Raw genomic sequence first — 15399 nt, forward strand, 5'->3', positions numbered from 1 at the left:
TGTTTTTACCAACAATCCAGCAGCTTTCATAGTAATTTTTCTGGTAGCAGCCAGCATGCTTTCCAAATATATTGAATTCAATATCATACTTTCTGACTTCTGGGGTTGCTGGTTTAGTATCGAGCCATACCCAATTTGAATTGCAGCATAATCAGAAAATTTACCTTGATTCGAATTTCCACTTGGGTGAAAGCAGCAACAACAGTTAAAATAGCTTCATTTTCAGCCACAGGTTTGATTTCCCAAGACCAGAAAGGCATATTGACGTGGTATCTCTGAATCAGGGTGAAAATATTGAAAGTGTCCATCTTAAAGGACAATATCTGTTCCTCTGGGTCAAACGTGATACTGTGAATGCCATCTGTCCTCCATTGTTTACCTTTAAATGAGAAACAAGTGGTTAAGTATGAGATTGAACTGTATCAATGAAAGTGAAGTCACGCCACCAGGGCTGAAAGTGGGAGTTGACTCCACTTCGGCTGATGGCAGGACCCAGGGTAGTATATTGCCAGCAGCAGCAATTAAAGGCTACCATCAAACATGTACAGCAGCCTGATCTCAAGAAACTGCCACCCAATCATAGGGCCAGTAGCCTCAGCAGTGCCACTGCTAGCAGTGGCCATCCCTGAGGCTGCAGATCCAGGGAGAGGGCACATAAGTGGTGGGGCACCCTTGAAGATAGGTGAGTTGAGTTGGGGGACATCAGGCACAGGCCCTTGTGATCAGCAGGGTGGCAAAAGAATCAGGTTGAACATGAGAGAATATAACCATTACCCTTTTACATTCAATGGCATTGCCATTGCTGAATCCCTCGCTATCAACATCCTGGGGGTTACCATTGACCAGAAACTGAACTGGACTAGCCATATAAATACTGTGGCTACAAAAGCAGGTCAGAGGCTAGGAACCCTGTGGCGAGTAACTCCCCTCCTGACTCCACAAAACCTGTTCAACATCTACAAGGCACATGTCAAGAGTGTGATGGAATACTCTCCACTTGCCTGGATCAGTACAGCTCCAAAAACACTCAAGAAGCTCAACACCATCCAGGAGAAAGCAACCCACTTGATTGGCACCCCATCCACAAACATTCACTCCCTCCACCACTGATGCACAGTGGCAGCAGTGTGTACGATCTACAAGATGCACTGCAGGAATTCACCAAGGCTCCTTAGACAGCACCTTTCAAACCCTCGACCACTACCACCTAGAAGGACAAGGGCAGCAGACACATGGGAACGCCACCACCTGGAAGTTCCCTTCAAGCCACTCACCATCCTGACTTGGAAATATATCACTGTTCCTTCACTGTCACTGGATCCAAATCTTGGAACTTCCTCCCTAACAGCACTGAGTGTGTACCTACACCACATGAACTGCAGCATTCAAGAAGGCAGCACATCACTACCTTCTCAAGGGCAATTATGGATGGGCAATAAATGCTGGCCTAGCCAGCGACGTCCACATCTCATAACTAATATTTTTAAAATGGCTGGTTGTGGATTGCAGCAGGGTGGGAGGCAAGCATTGTGGGAGGCAGAGACTGAATATGGGTTAATGTCTGAGGATGGGCATGGGGAGAAGGTGCTGGGAGGCATAATCAAGGACTTAAAGTGATGAAGGAGGAATCACAATGCTGATAAATTAAGACTGGCTTACCAAACAATGAATAGGCTTTATGGAAAAAGAAATTCTAGAAATTTTGAACTTTCTGAGGGTTAATTCTATGAGTGCATGGCTTCACTCCAATGCTAAATCTGCATACTATAGATCTGGAAATAAACCAGACCTGAGCAATGTAGAAGACTCCCCCAAGGAGGCCCACTCCACTTCACTCTGATGTGAAGTTGGCTCTGACTCTGAATTTTATACTCCTTGTAGTATAATATGGGTTTGTTTTATAACTGAGTAATTTTTCAATTGTTTGTTATGTTAAAAACATTATGTTATATGCAAACCGTTTTCCCGCCATTGGGGGCAACCACCTGAGGAGCCCACAGATTAGTTCATTGTCCAATATCATGGGTAAAGTGTACAACATCCTGAGATGTATACGACAAGGAGTCCTTTGTAACAAAGCGCGCTGCAGTACTTTTACAAATTCCAGAACAAGCACTTCACCCCAATATTCAAGGGGAGGGTGGGTGAAGTGGAAAATGGCTGATAAATTCAACAAATTGTGGACATCCTGTATCTTATAGCTCCGCCTACCACCTGGCAACCAGCCAAATGAGCCAATGGGCGGGAAGGAATACTGGCAGCAAGAGGACACTACTAAGGGCCCTTACAACCTAGTGGGGTGGTGGGTGGGGTAGGAACGAAGCTCCAATTGGTGTTCAGGAGGTAGAGATGGAGGTCAGGAATCAGAAGGGCTGGGAACATGAAGAAGTCATTCAGCTCCTTGAACATGGTCTGCCATTCAATTAGATCATGTCCAATCTGTACCTTAACTTCATCCACATTCCTTTGCTCTGTAACCTTTAATACCTTAAAAATCTAGCAATCTTAGTTTTGAAATTTTCAATTGCCCCCAGCTTCAACAGATTTTTGAGAGAGAGAGTTCGATTTCCACTAGCCTTTGTGTGAAAAAGTACCTCCTGACATCACTCCCGAAAAGCCTAGCTCTAATTTTAAGATTGTACCTCCTTGTGCTCAACCTCCCCCATCAGAGGAAACAATTTCCCTCTATTTATCTTATAAAACCCTTTAATCAATTTAAATGCTCCAATTATATCACCCCTTAATTGTCCATATTTAAGGGAATGCAAGCTTAGTCTGAGCAACCTGTCCTCAGAATTGAATCCTTTTCGTCCTGCATACTAGCCTTTTGTGATTCATGCACTAGGACACCAAGATCCCTCTGAATCTCAGAGCTCTGCAATCTCTCACCATTTGGATATTATGCTTCTTTATTATTCTTCCTGCAAAAATGGACGATTTTACATTTGCCCACATTACACTCCATTTGCCAGGTCTTTACCCACTCATTTAACCTATCTATGTCACTTTGTGAGCTTCCTTATGTCCTCCTCACAACTTAATTTCCTACCTATCTTTGTGTCGTCAGCAAATTTAGCAACGATACCATCTGTCCCTTTATCCAACTCACTTATATAGATTGTAAAAAGGTGAGGCCCCAGCACTGATCCCTGTGGCACACCACTCGTTACATCCTGCCGACCAGAAAAAGACCCATTTATGGCTACTCTCTGTTTCCTGTTAGCTAGCCAATCTTCTATCCATGCCAATATATTACTCACTACACCATGAGCTTTTATTTTCTGCAATAATCTTTGATGTGGCACCTTATCAAATGCCTTCTGGAGATCCAAGTACAGTATATCCACCGGTTCCCCTTTATCCACAGCGCATGTGACTCCTTCAAAGAACTCCAATAAATTGGTTAAACATGATTTCCCTTTCACAAAACCATGATGACACTACCTGATTGCCTTAAAGTTTTCTAAGCCCTGTTATAACATCTTTAATAATAGATTCTAACATTTTCCCTATGACAGATGCTAAGCTAACTGGCCTGTAGTTTCCTGCATTCTCCCTCCTTTTTGAATAAAGCAGTTACATTTGCTATTTTCCAATCTAATGGAATCTTCCCCAAATCTAGGGAATTTTGGAAATTTCAAACCAACGCATCAACTATTTCACTAGCCACTTCTTTCAATACCCTAGGAGGAAATCCATCAGGTCTTGGGGATTGTGAGCCCGCAGCTCTAACAATTTGCTCTTTACTACTTCTCTGGCAATTGTAATTTTCCTGAGTTCCTCCTTCCCATCCATTTAATGATTTACAGCTATTTCTGGGATGTTACTCATAACCTCTATAGTGAAAACCAATGCAAAATATCTGTTCAATTCATCTGCTATCTCTTTATTTTCCAATGGACTCAGAGTAGTGTTGAGTGAGGGATGATGTGGTGCAGAATCTTCATGTGGGTGTTCACTGCCAAGCTCGCCATTGCCACAGGAACGGTCCACGTCCTCTCCAGCCAGCTCCAGCACGCGACTCTCGAACAGAGTGAGGACCTTGATGTCCGGCACTCCACCCCCAGTCTGGGACCTCTCCCATTGATTGTATGCAATCTTGTCCTGCATAAAGGCAGATGGAGAGAATGTGAGAGAAGGTGCAGATCAGGCCGAATGAGAAGGATGCCAGGCATGCGTGTGTGCTGAGTGGAGCCATGGACGGGATGAGGAGGATATCTCCACAGGAGATTAGGCCAAATGGAGTTGAGAGAGTGTGTGAGAGAGAGTGAGCGGTGATATCCCTTGAGCAGGCAGAGAGTGAGATATCAGTGAATATGTGATGGGCTTGTGAATGGAGGAATTGAAATTGATGAGATAGTTGACTTACCCTGGTTGCACGGATGAGATCCATTCATCCATTTTCTGCACTGAATGGCTGACCTCTTGTGTGCAGTGCTGGCAATAACCACCTCTGCCACCGCCCCCCAACCTGGAGTGGTGAGACTGAAGGGCCTACTGTGGCTAGAGTGGGGGTAGAGGACATCGAGACGGGCCTTCATGGCATCCAGAAGGCGTCCCAGGGATCTGTCACTGAATCAGGGGGCTGGGATCTGTCACTGAATCAGGGGGCTGGACTCTTCTTGGCTTTTGGGGTCATGTCTTCACCGGAGTAGTCCTGGGCTGCAAGCATTGAGAACTGTGCATGCGGCTGCAGTTTAAATATGGCGCGCATGAGGAAGTGGCGAGGTAACAGAGTGGTAGGCAAATTAGAGGCCAGCTGCCAACGATCCGGCATGTTCCCCACGACTGCATAATTTATGAAGCAGGACGGGGATGACAACGTGAAAACCCGCCATTGTGGCTAATGGGTAAATGTCTTTTTTCATGCCCTCTACCGCACTTAGGGCGGAATCATACCCAATTTGCACTAAGTCCAGTGTAGGGCGGGAGACTCAGCGTGATTCCCACAGGGCAACAGACCGGCTGAACACACACGATCTTCGCTTTTTAGCTCATTAAATTATGCATCAGCAAGGAATTCGGTGAATCTCGTGACAAGTTGCTTGCCCCGCCATCACCTCTTGGGGTTGAAGATCCTAGCACCATGTTTAAACAGCACCCAGATAGACTTTTACGCACTGCAGGCCAGGTGTTGTGGTGACAAAAAAACTAGGGCACCTAAGCAAAGGAAACCCTCTGTCCCACGGTTCAGCGAAGCCTCCCTAGAGATTCTTCTCCAAGCCATCCAGGAAAGGCAGGAGGTCCTCTTTCCAAGGGATGGGAGCAGGACGCCCTCTCAGCTGCCCTGACCGGCCTGGGTGGAGGTCACCAGGGAGGTTAGTGCATGTGGGGCCCAGAAAAGGACCACCATGCAGTGCAGGAAATGGATGAATGATCTGCTCCACTCCACCAGGGTAAGTGAAACTTCTACTCACTGCAAACTCACACTTTCTTAAGGGCATCAAGCAGTCTAAGGGTTAGAGCCACAGGGATGTCAAACATGACCAGCAGATGGGACATCAGCACTGAACGTCTGCCAGCCACTTTAAGCTTTCCATTTCATGTAGGCTCCTGGACAAACGACATCTTAATCCCTTAATGGGGGAGGGCTCAGCAGGAGCAACAGGCATGCGTGCTTCTGAACTCCTTCATCCATTGTGCTCACTGTTAATCCTCTGTTTTTATGCAGGACAAGATTGCACATAACAAAAGAGAGACAGCCATGACCCGAGGGGGAATCCTGGAGATCTGGACCCTGTCAAGTTTTGAAGAACAGGCTACAGAACTCGCTTCCAAGGAAAGGGATCATTCCTGCATGGAAGGCAAGATCGGCCTCTGTGCATCCTCTATACATCAGCAAGATGCAGGCAATGAATCTGAGTAATCTTTAATGTATCAGACTGCTTAGTCAATCACTAAATCTCTCTTCTCTCTATTCCAGGTACCAGTAAGAAAAAGAGAGGATTTCCTCTACCGGAAGGCTCAGCCCCAGGCCCCAGACCACCTTTGAGGGGGGAGCAGAATTATCCTCAGTTGAAGAACCATTACTGCATTCACCTGCACCCTCCACTAGCGCAGATACGTACCTCGGCGGAACCTAGTCCTAGAGTAGGCTCGGGTTCACAATCTCGTGATAACCTCACAGATGCAGAGACAGGCAGTGGAACATCAGGCAGAGTTGTCAGAGGCCATCCACAGACTGGAATGAAGGATGGAGGGAATCCATCTACATTCTGTCTGCAGTTGTGGGTCTGGCATGCGAGTCATCAAAGTCTCCATTGAAAGGGTAACGGCCGCCTTGGAGACCAAGGTCCAGCAGTTTATGTCGTATTTGCACTCGGACCTGCACACCATCGCTTTAGCAATGGGTAAGTTCCAGCAGTGGCTGGATGAGAGGGGGAACAAGGCACCTCCAAGTGAATCTTCTCCCCAAGGAGACAGGGAGGGGCCATCAGGCACCCAAAGGGAGGAGGAAGCGCCAGCCAGACACCTCGGGGGCATCCACCCAGAACGGTCCAAGGGTGCTCTGGTGCTCGAACTCCCCTCTGCCAGTGACCCCATCAACTTCAGGTCAGGCCGAGGAGGGTGCACCTGCACCTAAGCAGGAGACCCTTAGCAGACTGGGGTCCTCAAGGCCTCGGGCCACCAGAGGATGCTCACCAAAGTCATCTCAGACAATAGGGCATAGCAGTCAGCGGGATACCTCCACTTCAGCTGCAGATATCGGGGCTGCATCTGGACATAGTGGTAGGGTAAGAAAAATTAAGAAGTTATGAATGCACACTGGTGGCATGGGTATTCACTCATGGTGTTGACTTTTCACTTCTGTAAATATATGTTGCATTAATTATTCTCCAAATCTCATGCATTTAATTCATATTCAATTTTCTTCAATGTCCCATGGTCATTTAAGGGTCCAAAAATTAGCCCCCAAATGAACTCCCATCTGGACCCTCAGTTGCATAAATTCTCAGACAATCTCACCACAGTAAGCAGCCTTTATTTCTACATCTGCGACATCAGGAAATGCACATCATCTATGACACTGATGCCTGGCCAATACACTTGTCAGCCTTAAATATCAGGCAGACATGCTTTGGTCTCTGGAGAAATGCTCATCAAGGTTAGTGATTATCCTGCTGCTGTTGCATTGATGTCTGTTGTTTGTGGCACAGGTAGTAGTTTCAACTTGCGTTATATTCATTTCTCCAATGTGTAGTTTGCAATGGCATTTATGAGAATGAGCTGATGAAAACAGTAGTTTCAAACTTCAAAGCCCATAAGCTTTCACGTCTCTCTGCAGCTTGTTATTGTCTCCGCTTTTAAGACTAAAAGTCATTCCATGCTGAGTTCCCACTCTCCCCACATGTGATGCTGAACTAGGGAGGGAAGGGTCAATTGGAAACCTACAAATGTCCACATGAGGAGTTTGAATGTGTGATGTTGGAGGTGTGTGCTCATCTTGATGAAGCCGTCTGCTTACATGTGACCATCTTACACTGGATCTGGCTGGCTGCTTAGCGGAGCTTTACGTGACCTTTGCATAAAGGCACAGCATGCAACTCTATCTGGAATTAATTGTATGACACTGACTTAGCGTATATAGAAAGGAATGGCCTTTGTGAGCTGGACCATGTTGAGGGCTGTGATACTCTGAAAACGATGCAATTGCAAATCTCCTAAAGCCTCAGCAGAGTCTATGGCCAGAGTTTTCCCGTCGGTGATTTGGGGACGGGGCCCGTTCGCCGATGGGAAAACGACGCGGAATGATGTCGGGAGGAACCCCCGACGTCATCCCGGTCCCTTTAAATTTTTAGGAAGGCGGGCGGACAGCGAAATCAGCTGTCCGCTCGCCGACCTGTCAATGGCCAATTAAGGCCATTGACAGGCTAATTAAGATCATTAAAGACCGGCCCGTCCAACCTTAAGGCTGGCGGGCAGGCCAGGAGCCCCAGCACGCTCCTGATAATGCATGAAACCTCATCCACTGGCGGGATGAGGTTTCATGTCCTCTTTTAAAAAGTTTAATAAAGTTTATGTCATTTTTATTAACATGTCCCATCTCGTGTGACATTGTCACATGAGGGGGACATGTTAATATTTTTATTTTCCTATTTTTTAACTTTTGTGCACTGTCACTAATCTCCCTGAGACAACACTTAGTCTCAGAGAGCAGTGCACTCTTTCGCGCGCATGTGTGAAAGAGCGCACTTTGACAGCTGGGGATTTCCTCCCCCCTGCACAGGAAACGCATAGCGCTTCCTGTCAGGAAGGCCGCTGGGCGAGCCTTAATTGACCCACCCACTCAAAATGGCGGCGGGCCCCGTTTCAGCGGCGGGGGTCGACTGTCCGCCTGCCGCCGAGCTGGTGGGGCCTGCAAGCCCACCAAGGGCAAAATTCTGCCCTATGAAGGGAAGATATTGTCATTGACTGCTGTGTCAATACTGACTGGGCCAGGTTTCACCCTAACGCAAAGGTCATCCAGGACAGAGGCTTGTCAGGCTTCCGACGACTGTAGGGTCCCGAGTGTTTACTAATCATCAAACCACTGTCCTGGCAAGGCATTCTCTGTGAGGACAATCCAAAAATCCCTTGCAGTTTCACCTCATGATGTAGAGTTAAAAGGTCACTGTGTCCTGATGTGCGAAGGACGATTTAGGAGTCGGTAGCAAGATGCTGTCTCTGCATTATGCATTGATGAGAGTTGCCAACGGGACAAATGGAGCTCCATGTTGAGCCGTCCACACGCAAAGCATTAACGAATGGTATATGTGTTTGGGCCGCCTAATTGAGCTGGTGTCACACTGACCTGTGTGCATCCCTGTGTAATTTGCAATTGCAACTGCTTAAAAACTGCCATGCATACTGACTTGGTGCGGTTTTGGGTGAAAGGACTACACCATGTGGAGTTGCTTAAGGATGTGCACTAAGGGAGTGCTAATCACTTTCCACAGCAGCCACATGTTGCTAAGGCTATTCTTCCTTCCAAGGATAATCCGATTATTAGGGAATATGGTGACTAACAATATTTCTGTGTAGTTGTGAGATATTTAAACTTTCATAAGATGCACAAGCTGAGAATGAAGGTGTTGGGGCGATCCATGCTTAGAAGGCTGAAGGAAACATCAATTGTGAAAATTTGTCATCACCTTAATCCTCCTGGAATCTTGTAGATATCAGGTTGTCATGAGCACATCTGCCATGTCGTACCCGTGCAATGGCAACCTCATTCAGCTCGTCTGAATCCTTGCCCTCTTCAGAGTCATCCCCTTCAACATCCTCCTTGTCCGAGGAGACGTCTAGCTCCTCAATGTTTCCCTCAGGGAACACATCCCCACTTCGCAGTGCAAGGTTGCACAGGGCGCAGCAAACAAAGATGATACAGGACAATCTGTGGTGAGTACTGGAGAGGGCTGCCTGACTAGTCCATACATCAGAAACGTATCTTCAGGAGGCCAATTCTTGGTGGAATGTGCTGCATCGTTTCTCTCCTCAGCTGCACTATGTGGACAGTGAACAGGCATCATTAGCCAAGTCTTCTGGGGATAACCTTTGTCCCCATGGAGGCAACCTTCTAAGCATCGAGGTCTCTCAAAGTTCTATGGCACCTGCGAGTAAGTCAAGAAGTAAGAGTCGTGAGTGCTCCACAGATCAGCTGGATGTTCAAAGAGTGAAATCCTTTTCAATTTATGAATCTCACTTGCTGCTGCTCTCAAGGCCACATTTGTGCAGTCGATGGTGCCCTGCACTTGCGGGAAACCTGGGATCGCTGTGAATCCCAGAACTCTGTGGCAGCTTGGCTTGCATCATCGTGCGGAACTGAAAGTAACGGTGAGCTTTTTTGAAAAGGGCACCTGTCATCTCCCTTATGCATTTGTGTGTCACCAATTGTGATATTCCGCAAAGGTCCCCAGTGGAGCCCTAGCAGAAAAGTCACCTTCAAAGCAACTGGCATGGGATGCTCCCCAAGTCCTTGCAGCATGAGTTCCCCACAGAGAAGGTGGCAAACCTGAGCTACCACATCCCTGGACAAGTGAAGACGCCTGCAGCACTGTCTTTCATTGAACTCCATGTATGAGCTGCATCCTCTATATACCCTTGGTCATGCCAAATGTCTTCCTGGATTTTTCCCCTTCTTGGAAGAATTTGGGACTTCCTGGGGCCCCGTTGCCTCTTGTTGCTCAAGCTGATGCTCCTCCTGGACCTGTGGACCAACATTAAAATATTAATGCTGAACTCCTCCCACATGCCTTGAAACCCCTCCCATACTAATTTTTTCATGCCTGTTTTTCCAACTGTGCCACTAATCACTGAAGGCGATCATGGTGCTCAATAAATACATGAATGCGACCACCTTCCAACCTCCCCTTGTCACCCAACAAGTTCCTTCCATCCTCCTCCATAATCACCATCTCCTAACTCCCATCCCTCCTGCAACCATCCAGCCTTCCCTGCATGTTACCCTTGATCCCATCATTCTCCATGTTGATATCCATGTTCACCCTCCGATCTCTTCAATGTCGATGTCCCCATGTCTTTTGTTGATCTGACCGCTCCCTTTCTCGAGGACACATACACCTTTACTTTGAGACCACCCCCGCCCCCAATGAGACCATCCAATACCCCACCATGACTTTTCAACTGCCAACCTACAGAATCCAGATGCCTCCCCTGAATGTTACTGTGCCCTCTGTTTCCCAATACTCTGACTCTACATGCCTTAGTTCACTGACCACAACCACAACATTCCGTGCACAACCATCATTGCCCAGGGAGGCTTTCCCCCGCCCAAGATGGGAACCAAGACATCTGTGCCTTTCAGATCCCTCTAACATGGCCCATGCAGTCCCAGGACAGTGTCTTACACATGCCTCCGACAGCGTCGCCTCAACCCCAGGACAGTCTCTTAATCTTCCCCGGACAGTCTTTTAACTTTTACCCCCAGACATTTTTTCACATTTCCCCTATGTTCTTTGCACCCCCCCCACCCCCACCACCAGCCACAACCCCACTGCTCCCTCACCCCCCACGTCCTGCCTCCTCCATCTCACCCTTTCCCTGTGATCCTAGCACCTGCCACCCCCAGTCCTACCTCCATCTCATCCCTCCTCGCTGATCGTGCCTCCCTTGCCCAGCCTTGGCACAGCTTGTGCTACAGGCCCCCAATATATCACAGTGATGGTATGAAGGGAAGGCGAAAGCAGCGTCTACTGACCTCCAAGTCATGGATGAAGTGAAGCTCATCAGGTGCCCACCACTTATATTACTTCGTAAAACAGAACGTTCTAATCAGCCGCTGGTGGGGCACTTAATTTGGAGGGGGCACATTATTCCGATGATTTGGCCTGATAATGAGCATTCTTGAGATGCTAATAAATGCAAATGAGGTTCCTGACACTGCTCAGTGGGAAACTCAACCGCCTTGAAAGTCGGGTGAACAAAATTCCAAACTATTTTCGGCTGGCGGAAAACTGATTTTTTCATTTATGCCAAATTAAGTGCCCCTGCCCACCTTGATTCTTGCTGTGGGCGGGAGCATATGATTCTGTAAAGAGAGTGGGCCTGAACCTCTGAGCAGACAGGATGTCAGGCTGGTAAAGGAACCCAGAGTTGCTTAGGAGAGGAGAGGCCCATACAACAGCATGGGGACTGGGAAAGATCAAACAATAGTGCAGGGAGTATGGCTTTGGTTGAACTTCATGAGATGTAGAGAAAATGGAATTATACATAGCTGAGCTGAGAGCAGGGCTTGCCCTTACTGCAGCCAATTGAGAAAAAAAGGAAGCAGTCTGCCTACCCCTCCCCTACAATATCCCAGTCCCAACATCACTAAAATTCTATTTACTTATTTTAAAAGTGCAATTATCATATTGCAAATTCACATCTTAAGTTTATGACTTCCAGAAAATATGCAAATTTGCAAAATGATTGGCATCCATGCTCACAGTTATAGTTGATACTCAATATTAACTCACTGATGGCTTTATAGCTGCTTTGCTCAGTTTTATTCATATATCCACTGCCTACTGAATTCTGATTCATTGCTGTTTTATGATTAGAAAAGGAAATCAGAAAGCGTGAGGTGGCAGGTCTTGTGACTCAGCGGTGGTGTCCCCGCTTCTGAGCCAGAAGCTCTGGGTTGTAGCATAGAACCCAATCCCCTTTACTATCAGGTCAGACTGCCTGAAAGTGCTGGGGATATGGTTCAGAGGGACCAGGGCATGCGTTACAAACTGAAAGGAGCGTGTGACTATTGTGAAAAGAAAACTGGGCATGTGGGAGCGACACTCCCTCTCCATTGTGGGTAAGAACCTGGTCATGAGGTGTGAGGCACTCTCGGTGTTGCTGTACATGGCACAGGTCTGGCCCATTCCTCATTCCTGTGCTGTGGCGATCACCTGAGCCATCTTTCGCTTTGTCTGGAAGTCAAAAATGGACCATGCTCGCAGGGACACGACGCACAAAACTCTAGATAAAGGGGGAAAAAACATGCCCAACATCGCCCTCATCCTGATGGCCACCTTTGTGTGTGGCTGCATCAAGCTGTACGTAGACCCTTGGTACGCAAACACCAAGTGTGTACTTGTGATGTTACAAAGGTTGGGTCTGACCACGCTGCCGCGGAATGCTCCAAGTAGTTGGACTGTGCTGTACCACCTGTCCCTTGTGGAAAAATTTATGCAGAGAAACACTTGACCACAAGTCCATCAGGCAGTGGTCAGCACGTATTGTCCTAGAGGCCCTGTGGGCAAAGGAGATGATGGATCCTGTTGGATGGTTCCCCGAGCAGACTGTCAAAGTCATTTGGCAGAATGCCTCAGCGCCAGAACTTTCCAACAAGCACCAAGATGTAGCTTGTCTGGTAGTGAGAAAGGCTTCCCCGTCAGATCCTTCCTACACGCCAGGAGTCTCACCCTCTCTGCACGTTGCCCTCGAGGTGGCTGTGGTGGGGAAAAGACCGTTGTTCACCTCCTTGTAGAATGTGCCTTTGCAAAGGAGGTCTGGAGAGAGAGGCAGTGGTTTTTGTCAAGGTTCATCCCGAGCAGTTCTGTGACACAGGACTCTGTGTTCTACGGGCTGTTCCCAGGGGGACACACCAAGATAAACATCAACTGCAGCTGGAGGATCATCAACTTGGTAAAAGACGCTCTTTGGTCTGCCCGAAACTGCTCCAGGGCAAAGAGTTGTCCCCGACTGAGTGTTGCAGACTGGCACATTCCCAGGGCCAGGACTACGTGCTGAAGGATGCATTAAAGCTTGGAGCAGCCGCTGCAAAGGCCCAATGGGGAAAGGCTGCTGTCTAAGGCCTTTCAGCCATAGTGCACTGAGGGGCTGGGAATTGTATAGACCCCTCGGGCTGTATGACTCACATTAAATGTATGCAGTGAATCCTACATGTATCACAATTGTATTGAAGCACCTCAGAGTACAACATGATCTATGTAGATAACTTAAATACCATTGCACTGTCTGACTGTCTATAATGACCTATTAATGATAATGAGGTTGAAATGTCTGTAATGTTCATTGATTGTATTGAAGCATCTCAGGGTACGACATGATCTAAGTAAAAAACTTGAATATTATTGTACTTTTTGTGATGGCCATTTGGAAATGTTTTGTAATGTTCTTTTAGATACTTTATGAATAAAGTATATATTTGCAACAAAAAAGGGTGGTGGACATCCAGAACAGCCTCCAGAAATGGAGGCCAGTTGCAAATAAGCAGAACCTCTCCTGACGAGTAAGCTGTTGTGGACCACAGAGGCAGGGTGTTTAGGGTGAAGCGAGCTAATCCTCTCCATCTTTCGAAACCTCCATAACCTTCATTTACAATACCCTGTGACATGGCGAGCAAGGGCTGCCATTTAATGCAACCCACCATAACAAAATCCTTCATTGGTGGATTGGATGATGCTGTGAATGTGGACAAAACATTGCAGCAGGGCATTCTCAATTATACAGGCTGGCCTGATTATTGAAACCAGGCAATTTCCTCCAAGACAGTGTGGGGCCCGCTATGCAACAGGCCTCCCTCTCTAAAGGACATATACACACACAGACCCTTCCATAGATTATATTAAAATTCACAGAGCAATGTGCTCCATGTACCATGGATAGGTAAATTGTGTTTCTGGGGAAATAAATTTAACCTTTGAGAGATACTTTCACAAACTCCATCTAACTTTCCCTTGTCACTTCTTCTGGGACTATTATTTAAGGTTTATGCCATTTATCAATCTTATCAGACCCCAGTGTTTGTTGCATATTCTTCTAGATCAACAAAGGTTATGGACTATGAAAATACATATTTAACAAGAGTAAGCATCAAGTTGTTTCTGCATATCCCTAATCAATAGACTGTTCTAAAACACCAACTGCAGGAGAGATGTAAACACACTAATCAGGTGAGAAATGAGTGTGGAAATATGTTAATGTACTCTCCTTTTACATTTGAACCTTGCATACCAACACAGCTCAAATTAACAAGATTAAGATTTCTATACTAATAAGGGCTCAAACTTTAAAACGCTGATCATCCTGTTGCACCTGTCCAGTATTTTTGCCTATTATTTAAAGACTGATAAACTTGTACACTGAATGAATTTGATACCTTCTGGATCCCATCGAGCAGGCTTGGGCTGTTCAAAGAATAGTGCTTTTGGAGAGAGTTTGATGGTGATTCCTGCAGGCAGTGCAGGAGGGTTTTCACCTTCCTTTTCATCTGGTGTGGGACTGTTTTCCTTGGTTGACTCTGGTGGATAGGGACAGGTTTGCAATCCTGTATCTGTTAGCTAAAAAGGATACAACAATGTGTGTATTCATTAGTCATTACATATATACTATTCGTACAATGCTTTTTAACGTGATGCCATGAAACATTAAAATGCTGGAAGTGAATGTAGAGTAAAGGGTTAACATCAGGAACACCTGATACTGATGTAACTATTGCGGTAACTGTGATGCAATGTCACATGATTAAGTAACAGATCTGATGGGTAGCCAAAGTTGAATCTTGTGTATGGTAGCGAGGTATCCATATATATCTGTAAGTAAATGGGAATGGTTTTTACAAATAACAGCCTACAGTAGTATTCTTAGCGTCACAGATAAATCCCCAAGAAACCCATCCAAGACCCGAACTCAAGGCGAAACCGTGAACGTGCTTAAAGCAGATGAAAAGTCTCTTGGCATGTTTTTCTTTATAATCTGGATATTTTATATAAATTTCACCACAGAGGCCTGAAGTTTCCATGTGTTTTTTGAATCACAGGGTCACAGAATTGTTATGGAACAGGAGGAGGCCATTCGGCCCATCGTGTCTGCACAGGCTCTCCAAATGAGCATTATGACTCAGTGCCATTCTCCTGCCTTTTCCCCATACCCTTGCACATTGTTTCTGTACAAATAATCATC

At 46.5% G+C, this 15399-nt stretch overlaps 1 protein-coding gene across 1 annotated transcript in view; it reads right to left on the bottom strand.

Annotated features, from left to right (window-relative positions):
• Nucleotides 1-15399, bottom strand: part of dnai7 (dynein axonemal intermediate chain 7) — a 113192-nt gene that overhangs the window by 25387 nt on the left and 72406 nt on the right. The window contains exons 8-9 of the mRNA XM_078554636.1: nt 14597-14777; nt 165-379 (exon numbers count right to left, since the gene is read on the bottom strand). Coding sequence (XP_078410762.1) covers nt 165-379; nt 14597-14777 — 396 coding nt within the window. The remainder of the gene's footprint in view (nt 1-164; nt 380-14596; nt 14778-15399) is intronic.

This window comes from Cetorhinus maximus, chromosome 12, assembly GCF_964194155.1.
Source record: "Cetorhinus maximus chromosome 12, sCetMax3.hap1.1, whole genome shotgun sequence".
Classification (NCBI taxonomy): Eukaryota; Metazoa; Chordata; class Chondrichthyes; order Lamniformes; family Cetorhinidae; genus Cetorhinus; species Cetorhinus maximus.